Source organism: Coregonus lavaretus, assembly GCF_964263955.1.
Source record: "Coregonus lavaretus genome assembly, chromosome: 3".
In the NCBI taxonomy this organism is placed as follows: Eukaryota; Metazoa; Chordata; class Actinopteri; order Salmoniformes; family Salmonidae; genus Coregonus; species Coregonus lavaretus.
The window spans coordinates 12,449,365-12,463,197 of NC_139990.1; the positions used below are offsets into that span (position 1 = coordinate 12,449,365).

At 42.1% G+C, this 13,833-nt stretch overlaps 1 protein-coding gene across 1 annotated transcript in view; it reads right to left on the reverse strand.

Moving 5' to 3' along the window:
- Positions 1–13,833, reverse strand: part of adcy2b (adenylate cyclase 2b (brain)) — a gene marked incomplete at its 5' end in the record, with an annotated part of 129,015 nt that overhangs the window by 3,748 nt on the left and 111,434 nt on the right. The window contains 4 exons of the mRNA XM_084158700.1: positions 101–215; positions 1,304–1,411; positions 1,859–2,005; positions 2,205–2,363. Coding sequence (XP_084014826.1) covers positions 101–215; positions 1,304–1,411; positions 1,859–2,005; positions 2,205–2,363 — 529 coding nt within the window. The remainder of the gene's footprint in view (positions 1–100; positions 216–1,303; positions 1,412–1,858; positions 2,006–2,204; positions 2,364–13,833) is intronic.

Sequence of the window (13,833 nt, forward strand, 5' to 3'; positions counted from 1 at the left end):
TAAGACACAGTCAGACTGTACCAATTACACTATACCGTCTCTGTCTCTCTCCTTCTCTCCTGTCTCTCTCATACACACACACACTCTCAATCTTTCTCACCGACTCGTAGCCTGAAGTCGTTGAAGGAGTGTTTGTTGATGACATCTAGTTTCCCGACCAGAGCGAAGGCAAACTCCATCATGGTGCCAATGTGCATGTACTGACGGTCATGTTCCTGAGAGAGAGAGAGAGAGAGAGAGAGAGAGAGAGAGAGAGAGAGAGAGAGAGAGAGAGAGAGAGAGAGAGAGAGAGAGAGAGAGATGAGAAGATTGAGTGAGGGAGAGACAGGGAATGGGACAGAGAGAGGAAGGAGTGACGAGGGAGACAGAAAAGGGCAAGAGAGAGGAGGGGGGTAGAGGAATGGAGAGAGGAGGGGGGTAGAGGAATGGAGAGAGGAGGGGGGTAGAGGAATGGAGAGAGCGGGAGGAGGGGGGTAGAGGAATGGAGAGAGCGGGAGGAGGGGGGTAGAGGAATGGAGAGAGGAGGGGGGTAGAGGAATGGAGAGAGGAGGGGGGTAGAGGAATGGAGAGAGGAGGGGGGTAGAGGAATGGAGAGAGGAGGGGGGTAGAGGAATGGAGAGAGGAGGGGGGTAGAGGAATGGAGAGAGGTGGGGGGTAGAGAAATGGAGAGAGGAGGGAGGGGGGTAGAGGAATGGAGAGAGGAGGGAGGGGGGTAGAGGAATGGAGAGAGGAGGGGGGTAGAGGCATGGAGAGAGGAGGGGGGTAGAGGAATGGAGAGAGGACGGGGGTAGAGGAATGGAGAGAGGAGGGGGGTAGAGGAATGGAGAGAGGAGGGGGGTAGAGGAATGGAGAGAGGAGGGGGGTAGAGGAATGGAGAGAGAGAGAGGAGGGGGGTAGAGGAATGGAGAGAGGAGGGGGGTAGAGGAATGGAGAGAGGAGGGGGGTAGAGGAATGGAGAGAGCGGGAGAATCATTCAGTTGTTTAGCACCATCACACAGCTTTACACCTGTAATTGGAGGTGAGTTGATGCTGTAGCTGAGTTTGATCATTTCTGTGGGTTTAAAATGGATGTCCTCCAGTTCACACTGTGTGTGTGTGTGTGTGTATATGTGTGTGTGTGTGTGTGTGTGTGTGTGAATGAATTAATTACATTTTAGTTTTGTGTCAAATCACCAGTTGGCATCCCTTATGGGATGAATTGACACATAAACAAACATTACAATAATTCACTGTGATAATTTAGTGATAATTTGTATTACGGTGTTCTCTGCAGTGTGTGTGTATGTGTGTGTGTGTGATGTACCTGTGTGTATTCAGGTCCAGGTGTTGCATTGAGCCCAGTAGCAGCCATGTAGGTGCTGCCAATAGTCTTTATCTTCTCCACCCCGCTGAATTTAGGCTTGGACAGCAGCTGTCACACAGAAAGAGAGAGAGGGTAGAATTTAGGATTGGACAGCAGCTGTCACACAGAAAGAGAGAGGGTAGAATTTAGGATTGGACAGCAGCTGTCACACAGAAAGAGAGAGAGGGTAGAATTTAGGATTGGACAGCAGCTGTCATACAGAAAAGAGAGGGTAGAATTTAGGATTGGACAGCAGCTGTCGCACAGAGAGAGAGAGAGAACTTAGGCTTGGACAGCAGCTGTCACAGAGAGAGAAAGAGAGAGAGAGGCTAGACAATTAGCAAGAATTCTGTAACAAGGATGTTACAGACAGTTTGGTTACTGAAGCGTATTAATATTTCCTGTATTGTCTAATATCCGGTTATGATCAGTAGTAATGGATGTATTATTACTGTGACACATTCCACACCAGCCCAACAGGTGTGATTGGTAACCAATAAGGACAGTGTAACTCACCTCGTCAAAGTCAGCGATGATCTCGTTGAGGAGTCTGAGACATTCCAGGCCCTCCTTGTTGACGTCTGACTCTGTGTAGAACTCCTTAAAGTCTGGGATGGAGGCGAACATCACACACACTGACTCATACGACTGGTGGTACAGATCCTGGAGAAACAAGCATACAGACACAGGTCAGTGGAATGGATCAGTGCAACTGGTTCCAAAATAGGATTAGAATGTGTGGTTCTAAAGTTAGTTCTAGAATGCATTTATTTGTGTCGTCTTTAAAGAATTCTAGAATGAGAATGTGTTTTGGTTCTGAGTTCTCAAGGTTCTGATGTCCTGTGGATGGTCGCTGCCTCACCTCGTTCTTCCAGTTGCGGCCTAGGAAGTGTTCTGCGACATGGGCCGGTAGAACGTTCTCTAGTAGAACCCTGTTGAGGTTCTCCATGGTCTCAATCTCCTCACACTCTCTCTTGAACTTGTCCCTCCACAGGAAGTCCAACCTACAGTAATATTCATTCTGTTAACAGGAGGACACAGAGACAGTAAAGATATGGTGGTAATAAAGTAAATAATAAATCATTTTTACTTTACTCTCTGAAATGACTACACTTGAGTAAATGTTTACCAATAATAGCATCAATTAAGTGATGGTCTTTTATTACTGTAAATGTAGGAGATACATTTTTCATGAATTTGCTGAACACATCAAGTTAAAAGGAGACTGGACTTGACTCACTGCTGACTAGACTTATGAAACAATGAAAGAATAGAAAACAGAACACATGGGTCAATGTGTTGCTAGGTCAAACACGTCGTTCTCAAAGTGTTTTTAATTTTTATTGTCCACTTGGAGAGTCACTGCTTCAAGCTATATCTGTGCTCTATAACTGTTCCTTTCACACATTCTACTTTAACGACATGGAAAAATAAAATATTTTTGGCATTTTTCTCCCCCGTAGGCCTAGAATACTCCTACTGTCAACGAATGAAATGAGCGCTCTGGTAAAAAGACAATGAAGCAGAGGATAGCAGCGTCACTGTCTTTGCTCCAGGAAACGCTGAACACCAGCCTGATTAGCATAAAGTATAGGTGCTGGTTTGTCATTGGTTATTCACGCCTGGGGGACTTCTAAACAAGTCTAAATATGGCAGCCAGTCGTGAGATGGAGGTCAAAATGCCCCGGGGTGTGTGTGTGTGTCTGTGCTCTGTATTAGAGCTTATGGCTACCTGTGGGCCGGCGCTTACAGTGGGGAAAAAAAGTATTTAGTCAGCCACCAATTGTGCAAGTTCTCCCACTTAAAAAGATGAGAGAGGCCTGTAATTTTCATCATAGGTACACGTCAACTATGACAGACAAAATGAGAAAAAGAAATCCAGAAAATCACATTGTAGGATTTTTTATGAATTTATTTGCAAATTATGGTGGAAAATAAGTATTTGGTCACCTACAAACAAGCAAGATTTCTGGCTCTCACAGACCTGTAACTTCCTCTTTAAGAGGCTCCTCTGTCATCCACTCGTTACCTGTATTAATGGCACCTGTTTGAACTTGTTATCAGTATAAAAGACACCTGTCCACAACCTCAAACAGTCACACTCCAAACTCCACTATGGCCAAGACCAAAGAGCTGTCAAAGGACACCAGAAACAAAATTGTAGACCTGCACCAGGCTGGGAAGACTGAATCTGCAATAGGTAAGCAGCTTGGTTTGAAGAAATCAACTGTGGGAGCAATTATTAGGAAATGGAAGACATACAAGACCACTGATAATCTCCCTCGATCTGGGGCTCCACGCAAGGATCTCACCCCGTGGGGTCAAAATGATCACAAGAACGGTGAGCAAAAATCCCAGAACCACACGGGGGGACCTAGTGAATAACCTGCAGAGAGCTGGGACCAAAGTAACAAAGCCTACCATCAGTAACACACTACGCCGCCAGGGACTCAAATCCTGCAGTGCCAGACGTGTCCCCCTGCTTAAGCCAGTACATGTCCAGGCCCGTCTGAAGTTTGCTAGAGTGCATTTGGATGATCCAGAAGAGGATTGGGAGAATGTCATATGGTCAGATGAAACCAAAATATAACTTTTTGGTAAAAACTCAACTCGTCGTGTTTGGAGGACAAAGAATGCTGAGTTGCATCCAAAGAACACCATACCTACTGTGAAGCATGGGGGTGGAAACATCATGCTTTGGGGATGTTTTTCTGCAAAGGGACCAGGACGACTGATCCGTGTAAAGGAAAGAATGAATGGGGCCATGTATCGTGAGATTTTGAGTGAAAACCTCCTTCCATCAGCAAGGGCATTGAAGATGAAACGTGGCTGGGTCTTTCAGCATGACAATGATCCCAAACACACCGCCCGGGCAACAAAGGAGTGGCTTCGTAAGAAGCATTTCAAGGTCCTGGAGTGGCCTAGCCAGTCTCCAGATCTCAACCCCATAGAAAATCTTTGGAGGGAGTTGAAAGTCCGTGTTGCCCAGCGACAGCCCCAAAACATCACTGCTCTAGAGGAGATCTGCATGGAGGAATGGGCCAAAATACCAGCAACAGTGTGTGAAAACCTTGTGAAGACTTACAGAAAACGTTTGACCTGTGCCATTGCCAACAAAGGGTATATAACAAAGTATTGAGAAACTTTTGTTATTGACCAAATACTTATTTTCCACCATAATTTGCAAATAAATTCATAAAAAATCCTACAATGTGATTTTCTGGATTTTTTTTCCTCATTTTGTCTGTCATAGTTGACGTGTACCTATGATGAAAATTACAGGCCTCTCTCATCTTTTTAAGTGGGAGAACTTGCACAATTGGTGGCTGACTAAATACTTTTTTCCCCCACTGTATATGCGTGTGTGTTTGTGTGTGTGTGCTAATTAGGTCATCCTTGTGAAGAGTTGAGAAGGCCTAGTAACTAGGCCAGGCAGGAACAGTGGTATTATGAGAGGCTGTTTAGAAGGCAACTAGCTAACGATGCTTAATTAATGAATCATTAATCTGTTCTTTAGGGATTCATCATTACCTCATGTTTAGAGGTAGATGCTGCAAGGTATACACTATTTAACACCTCCAGAAAATATTTGAAATAAACAAACAGGCTAAAAATGTAAAATCATTTAAAATACAGCTAACCAAATACTGCAATTAAATGAAACATGTGCGTCATCCCCAAAACACAGCCCCTACCCTACTGGTGACTATAACCCAGTTTGACAACAGGTGGAACTGTATAGGCCGGCTCTTGTCCACTGGGAATGGTATATTTGGGTACACAAAACTGTCCAGGACATCTGTCTCTGAAATGCTCTCATGGATGGTACCCCAGAGCAGTGGCGTAGGCAAAAATCTGTTGATGGCAGGGCCAGCAAAAATGTACGTCGGCCAAAATTTAGGCACTCCAATCATAATTTAATTATCATAAAAGCATAGCCTACACTAGACAGCAAATTCTCAAATTAAATCAACACTGACATCAGGCCTGCAAATCACATTATGCTGGCTTGTAAAGTGATACAGTGGGGGAAAAAAGTATTTAGTCAGCCACCAATTGTGCAAGTTCTCCCACTTAAAAAGATGAGAGAGGCCTGTAATTTTCATCATAGGTACACGTCAACTATGACAGACAAATTGAGGAAGAAAATTCCAGAAAATCACATTGTAGGATTTTTAATGAATTTATTTGCAAATTATGGTGGAAAATAAGTATTTGGTCACCTACAAACAAGCAAGATTTCTGGCTCTCACAGACCTGTAACTTCTTCTTTAAGAGGCTCCTCTGTCCTCCACTCATTACCTGTATTAATGGCACCTGTTTGAACTTGTTATCAGTATAAAAGATACCTGTCCACAACCTCAAACAGTCACACTCCAAACTCCACTATGGCCAAGACCAAAGAGCTGTCAAAGGACACCAGAAACAAAATTGTAGACCTGCACCAGGCTGGGAAGACTGAATCTGCAATAGGTAAGCAGCTTGGTTTGAAGAAATCAACTGTGGGAGCAATTATTAGGAAATGGAAGACATACAAGACCACTGATAATCTCCCTCGATCTGGGGCTCCACGCAAGATCTCACCCCGTGGGGTCAAAATGATCACAAGAACGGTGAGCAAAAATCCCAGAACCACACGGGGGGACCTAGTGAATGACCTGCAGAGAGCTGGGACCAAAGTAACAAAGCCTACCATCAGTAACACACTACGCCGCCAGGGACTCAAATCCTGCAGTGCCAGACGTGTCCCCCTGCTTAAGCCAGCACATGTCCAGGCCCGTCTGAAGTTTGCTAGAGTGCATTTGGATGATCCAGAAGAGGATTGGGAGAATGTCATATGGTCAGATGAAACCAAAATATAACTTTTTGGTAAAAACTCAACTCGTCGTGTTTGGAGGACAAAGAATGCTGAGTTGCATCCAAAGAACACCATACCTACTGTGAAGCATGGGGGTGGAAACATCATGCTTTGGGGATGTTTTTCTGCAAAGGGACCAGGACGACTGATCCGTGTAAAGGAAAGAATGAATGGGGCCATGTATCCTGAGATTTTGAGTGAAAACTTCCTTCCATCAGCAAGGGCATTGAAGATGAAACGTGGCTGGGTCTTTCAGCATGACAATGATCCCAAACACACCGCCCGGGCAACGAAGGAGCGGCTTCGTAAGAAGCATTTCAAGGTCCTGGAGTGGCCTAGCCAGTCTCCAGATCTCAACCCCATAGAAAATCTTTGGAGGGAGTTGAAAGTCCGTGTTGCCCAGCGACAGCCCCAAAACATCACTGCTCTAGAGGAGATCTGCATGGAGGAATGGGCCAAAATACCAGCAACAGTGTGTGAAAACCTTGTGAAGACTTACAGAAAACATTTGACCTGTGTCATTGCCAACAAAGGGTATATAACAAAGTATTGAGAAACTTTTGTTATTGACCAAATACTTATTTTCCACCATAATTTGCAAATAAATTCATTAAAAATCGTACAATGTGATTTTCAGGATTTTTTTCTCATTTTGTCTGTCATAGTTGACGTGTACCTATGATGAAAATTACAGGCCTCTCATCTTTTTAAGTGGGAGAACTTGCACAATTGGTGGCTGACTAAATACTTTTTTTCCCCACTGTATGTTATTCCTATTGAAATCCAGACAGAATTAGGACATCCAACAGTTGGAATTCTTATTCATCTGCAACCTGCATTCAGAATCACTGTCAGGGTAAGGAATATTAAGAAAGAAGACTACCTAAAGCATTTTAACTGTAACAACCATTTCAGTAACGGGTGCAATAAATCTAACTAACTGATTGAATTAGTTTAGAAAACGGTATGTTATTTATCTTTGTGTAGCATAAGATTAATAAATCAATCAATGTACATGCAAAAACATAGATATTAATTCAAAACAATCCTAAAGATTCTAGCTGCAGTAGAGCATGCTGGGAAATAAGATAATGATGGACGAGGTTTTGATGGGAACATTTTACTCTTCACTCTCCACTCAACACTGGTTATTAACACTAACACTAGGGTTCTTTTACACCACTGAGTGTTAATCTAACTCCTGAATCAACACTAGAAATGTTACACTGAAAAATCAATACTTGGTAACACTGGCCAATTTGCTGTGTACTGTAAATCGATCGCACACAACAAACCATCTAACAAGTGATTTCACATTACAGATCAAATAGTCTTGTAGGCCTACGTAAATCCATAACTCTTATATTTAACACGTGACTCACATAGACCTACACATAATAAACCATAGGTCTATAATTAATAGATTGAGACTAGAACATAATGCCCTGATATAACAGTAATAATCACAATAGGCAGCCATAGCCTACAGTGCCTTCATAAGTATTCATACCCTTTGACTTTTTCCACATTTTGTTGTGTTAGAGCCTAAATTCAAAATGGATTAAATTGCTTTTTTTCTCTCACCCATCTACACACAATACCCCATAATGACAAAGTGAAAACATGTTTTTAGAAATGTTTGCAATTTATGTTAGAATTACTTTTGGCAGCGATTACAGCTGTGAGTCTTTCTGGGTAAGTCTCAGAGCTTTGCACACCTGGATTGTACAATATTTGAAAATGTTTCTTTAAAAAAATCTTCAAGCTCTGTCAAGTTGATTGTTGATCATTGATAGACAGCCATTTTCAAGCCTTGCCATAGATTTTGAAGCTGATTGAAGTCAAAACTGTAACTAGGCCACTCACGAACATTCAATGTCGTCTTGGTAATCAACTCCAGTGTATATTTGGCCTTGTATTTTGCGTTATTGTCCTGCTGAAAGGTGAATTTGTCACCCAGTGTCTGTTTTAAAGCAGACTGAACCAGGTTTTCCTCTAGGACTTTGCCTGTGCTTAGCTCTATTCCGTTTCTTTTTATCTTAAAAAGACTCCTTTGCCAATGACAAGCATACCCATAACATGATGCAGTCACCACCATGCTTGAAAATATGAAGAGTGGTACTCAGTGATGTGTTGTGTTGGATTTGCCCCAAACATGACGCTTTGCATTCGGGACATGAAGTTCATTTCTTTGCCACATTTTTTGCAGTTTTACCATTAATTTGGGAATATTTCTATTCTATACAGGCTTCCTTCTTTCACTATGTGAGTCCATGCAACGTATTATGTGACTTGTTAAGCACATTTTTACTCCTGAACTTATTTAGGCTTGCCATAAGAAAGGGGTTGAATACTTATTTACTCAAGACATTTCAACTTTTCATTTTTAATTTATTAGTACAAATTTCGACAAATTATTGGGTATTGTGTGTATGCCAATGACACAACATCTCAATTTAATCAATTTTAAATTCAGGCTTGAACACAACAAAATGTGAAAAAAGTCGAGATCACTGAGCCAAAATGCAAGCCGAGTGCAATTCTCTGCTGGGCGCTGGAGATCAAGTGCGCCTACAATGTATTTTAAATGACCAATAGCCTATAGGGCAGGGGTGGGCAAACCTATTGTCTCAAGGGCCACATTTAGTTTTTGAAACCAAGTGAAGGGCCACATACTATATGCGTGACAAAACATGTGAAGCCTTTATTCATTTTCACATTGACATGCAACTACTAGTGTACTGTAGGTGTACATATGCTTGCAGAACAATTCTACCCTTGTACCATCTCTACCCTTGTTTTTTGTGAACAAACTTTCCACAAATTGTTCACAAAATTGATATAATTTATAACATCACAGACACAGTCAAACACACACACATATCCTGCATCTCTACCCTTGTAAAGTACAATAAAACTTAGTCACAATATACAAACTAAAACATATATATATATATATTATATGACTGGAGACATGCAAAATGTAACAGCAGATGTGTAAAAAAAACCTCTTCTAAAATTTGAGTGAATCATTTCATTTGGAATGGTCTGTTTTTGAAAGCATATTAAGGAACAATTCTCATCTCCATTGTGAGCCATATTTACAGTTATCCAATCACCTCAGCCCAAATCTGACTGATTAGTTATTACCTGTATCCAAGTGCATTGCTGGATCATTCTCACTGCATAACCATCACCATGAAAAAGCATAATCCTTGCCTACCCCAGTCACGGTTATTCAAGTCTTAATGTGAACAATGGGTCTGGTCACCTCTCTTGGCAAGGGCATCAAAGTCGTGTCATCTTTGATGTAGAGATTCTCAGAACAGCTGACAAGTGGTCATTTGTTAAATTTGATCTGTGACGGGATTCAGCCCCTTTGCTATGAAGCCCCTAAATAAGATCTGGTGCAACCAATTACCTTCAGAAGTCACATAATTAGTTAAATAAAGTCCACCTGTGTGCAATCTAAGTGTCACATGATCTCAGTATATATACACCTGTTCTGAAAGGCCCGAGAGTCTGCAACACCACTAAGCAAGGGGCACCACCAAGCAAGCAGCACCATGAAGACCAAGGAGCTCTCCAAACAGGTCAGGGACAAAGTTGTGGAGAAGTACAGATCAGGGTTGGGTTCTAAAAAAATATCTGAAACTTTGAACATCCCACGGAGCACCATTAAATCCATTATTAAAAAATGGAAAGAATATGGCACCACAACAAACCTGCCAAGAGAGGGCCGTCCACCAAAACTCACGGACCAGGCAAGGAGGGCATTAATCAGAGAGGCAACAAAGAGACCAAAGATATGGAATGGCCTCAATCCAATTGAGAATCTGTGGTATGACTTAAAGATTGCTGTACACCAGCGGAACACATCCAACTTGAAGGAGCTGGAGCAGTTTTGCCTTGAAGAATGGGCAAAAATCCCAGTGGCTAGATGTGCCAAGCTTATGAGACTTGCAGCTGTAATTGCTGCAAAAGGTGGCTCTACAAAGTATTGAGTTTGGGGGGGTGAATAGTTATGCACGCTCAGGTTCTCTGTTTTTTTGTCATATTTCTTGTTTATTTTACCCCAAAAAATATTTTGCATCTTCAAAGTGGTAGGCATGTTGTGTAAATCAAATGATACAAACCCTGCAAAAAAACAATTTTAATTCCAGGTTGTAAGGCAACAAAATAGGAAAAATGCCAAGGGGGGTGAATACTTTCGCAAGCCACTGTATCTCCCCTCAGTTCCCACACACAGTTAAATACTTTCCCCAGGCTTAGCCAGCGCACATTTGAATGGTACAACAAGTCCTGGTGCTCTGCCTCTGTGTCATTGAGCAGCTGAATGAACTGACGATGGTTAAGCCCCCTTGCCCGTATGAAGTTGACAAGTTTTACAACCACTTTGACAACATTTTCCAGCTTTAACACACTTTTACACAGGGCTTCCTGATGAATAATACAGTGAAGAAATCTTAATTGCTCCAAGTTAGGGCTTTCTTCTTTTACTTTGTCTTGTAATCTTTTTAGTAGGCCAATGTTTTTACCAGTTAGATTTGGTGAGTTTGCCAGTTTGCTCCACGGTAGATTCATTTTTTCCAAGCAGGCAGACACCCTGTCATATAAGTCAGAGCCCCTGGTTGTTCTCATCATTGATTCCATCGCAAGAAGTTCCTCTGTTATTTCAAAGTTCTCATTTATTCCTCTGACAAAAATGAAAAGTTGAGCGGTGTTCTTTTGTGCCCAATATAAATTAATGGTAAATAATGTATTGTGTCATTTTGGAGTCCCTTTTATTGTAAATAAGAATATAATACGTTTCTGAACACTTCTACATTAATGTGGATGCTACCATGATTACGGATAATCCTGAATGAAGCGTGAATAATGATGAGTGAGAAAGTTACTGACGCATAAATATCATTCCCCCCCAAAATGCTAACCTCCCCTGTTATTGTAATGGTGAGAGGATATAATGTCTTGGAGGTATGATATTTGTGCCTCTGTAACTTAGGTAAAAAGACAAATAATGTCCCGTTTGGAACACTGACAAGTAGAGCAATCAATCAGGTTTGGTGGGCCTGGCTCCCCAGTGGGGGGGCCTACGCCCCTGCCTCAGTGAAGAGACAGTACAGTCATGGTCAAAAGTTTTGAGAATGACACAAATATTACATTTCAAAGTCTGCTGCCTCAGTTTTTATGATGATGATTTGCATATACTCCAGATTAATTGCAATTAATTGCAAAGTCCGTCTTTGCCATGAAAATGAACTTAATCCCCAAAAAACATTTCCACTGCATTTCAGCCATGCCACAAAAGGACCAGCTGACATCATGTCAGTGATTCTCTCGTTAACACAGGTGAGAGTGTTGATGAGGACAAGGCTGGAGATCACTCTGTCATGCTGATTGAGTTAGAATAACAGACTGGAAGCTTTAAAAGGAGGGTGGTGCTTGAAATCATTGTTCTTCCTCTGTTAACCATGGTTACCTGCAAGGAAACACGTGCCGTCATCAGTGCTTTGCACAAAAAGGGCTTCACAGGCAAGGATATTGCTGCTAGTAAGATTGAACCTACAGTTGACGTCGGAAGTTTACATACACTTAGGTTGGAGTCATTAAAACTTGTTTTTCAACCACTCCACAAATTTCTTGTTAACAAACTATAGTTTTGGCAAGTCGGTTAGGACATCTACTTTGTGCATGACACAAGTAACTTTTCCAACAATTGTTTACAGACAGATTATTTCACTTATAATTCACTGTATCACAATTCCAGTGGGTCAGAAGTTTACATACACTAAGTTCAATGTGCCTTTAAACAGCTTAGAAAATTCCAGAAAATGATTTCATGGCTTTAGAAGCTTCTGATAGGCTAATTGACATCATTTGAGTCAATTGGAGGTGTACCTGTGGATGTATTTCAAGGCCTACCTTCAAACTCAATGCCTCTTTGCTTGACATCATGGGAAAATCTAAAGAAATCAGCCAAGACCTCAGAAAAAAAATGGTAGACCTCCACAAGTCTGGTTCATCCTTGGGAGCAATTTCCAAACGCCTGAAGGTACCACGTTCATCTGTACAAACAATAGTACGCAAGTATAAACACCATGGGACCAGACTACGGTTTGCAACTTCATGTGGGGACAAAGATCGTACTTTTTGGAGAAATGTCCTCTGGTCTGATGAAACAAAAATAGAACTGTTTGGCCATAATGACCATTGTTATGTTTGGAGGAAAAAGGGGGATCCTTGCAAGCCGAAGAAAACCATCCCAACCGTTAGCACGGGGGTGGCAGCATCATGCTGTGGGGGTGCTTTGCTGCAGGAGGGACTGGTGCACTTCACAAAATAGATGGCATCATGAGGAAGGAAATTTATGTGGATATATTGAAGCACCATCTCAAGACATCAGTCAGGAAGTTAAAGCTTGGTCACAAATGGGTCTTCCAAATGGACAATGACCCCAAGCATACTTCCAAAGTTGTGGCAAAATGGCTTAAGGACAACAAAGTCAAGGTATTGGAGTGGCCATCACAAATCCCTGACCTCAATCCTATACAACATTTTTGGGCAGAACTGAAAAAGCATGTGCGAGCAAGGAGGCCTACAAACTTGACTCAGTTATACCAGCTCTGTCAGGAGGAATGGGCCAAAATTCACCCAACTTATTGTGGGAAGCTTGTGGAAGGCTACCCAAAACGTTTGACCCATGTTAAACAATTTAAAGGCAATGCTTTCAAATACTAATTGAATGTATGTAAACATCTGACCCACTGGGAATGTGATGAAAGAAATAAAAGCTTAAATAAATCATTCTCTCTACAATTATTCTGACATTTCACGTTCCTAAAATAAAGTGGTGATCCTAACTGACCTAAGACAGGGAATTTTTACTAGGATTAAATGTCAGGAATTGTGAAAAACTGAGTTGAAATGTATTTGGCTAAGGTGTATGTAAACTTCCGACTTCAACTGTAAATCAACCATTTATCGGATCATCAAGAACTTCAAGGAGAGAGGTTCAATTGTTGTGAAGAAGGCTTCAGGGCGCCCAAGAAAGTCCAGCAAGCGCCAGGACCGTCTCCTAAAGTTGATTCAGCTGCAGGATCGGGGCACCACCAGTGCAGAGCTTGCTCAGGAATGGCAGCAGGCAGGTGTGAGTGCATCTGAACGCACAGTGAGGCGAAGACTTTTGGAGGATGGCCTGGTGTCAAGAAGGCCAGCAAGGAAGCCACTTCTGTCCAGGAAAAATATCAGGGACTGACTGATATTCTGCAAAAGGTACAGGGATTGGACTGCTGATGTCACGATCGTTTACGAACGAGAAGGACCAAGGCGCAGCGTGATATGCATTCATATTTATTAACGACTAAACACACGACAAAACAACAAACGAAACGTGAAGTCCAAGGTAGCATACAAACAACATACCTTACACGGAACAAGATCCCACAACTAACAGGTGCCAAAAGGCTGCCTAAGTATGGTCCCCAATCAGAGACAACGAGCTACAGCTGCCTCTGATTGGGAACCACCCCGGCCAACATACATCTACACATTCTAGATCTAAAACATAGAACACAACATAGCAAACACAACACAGAAAATACACACCCTGACTCAACAAATACAAGTCCTC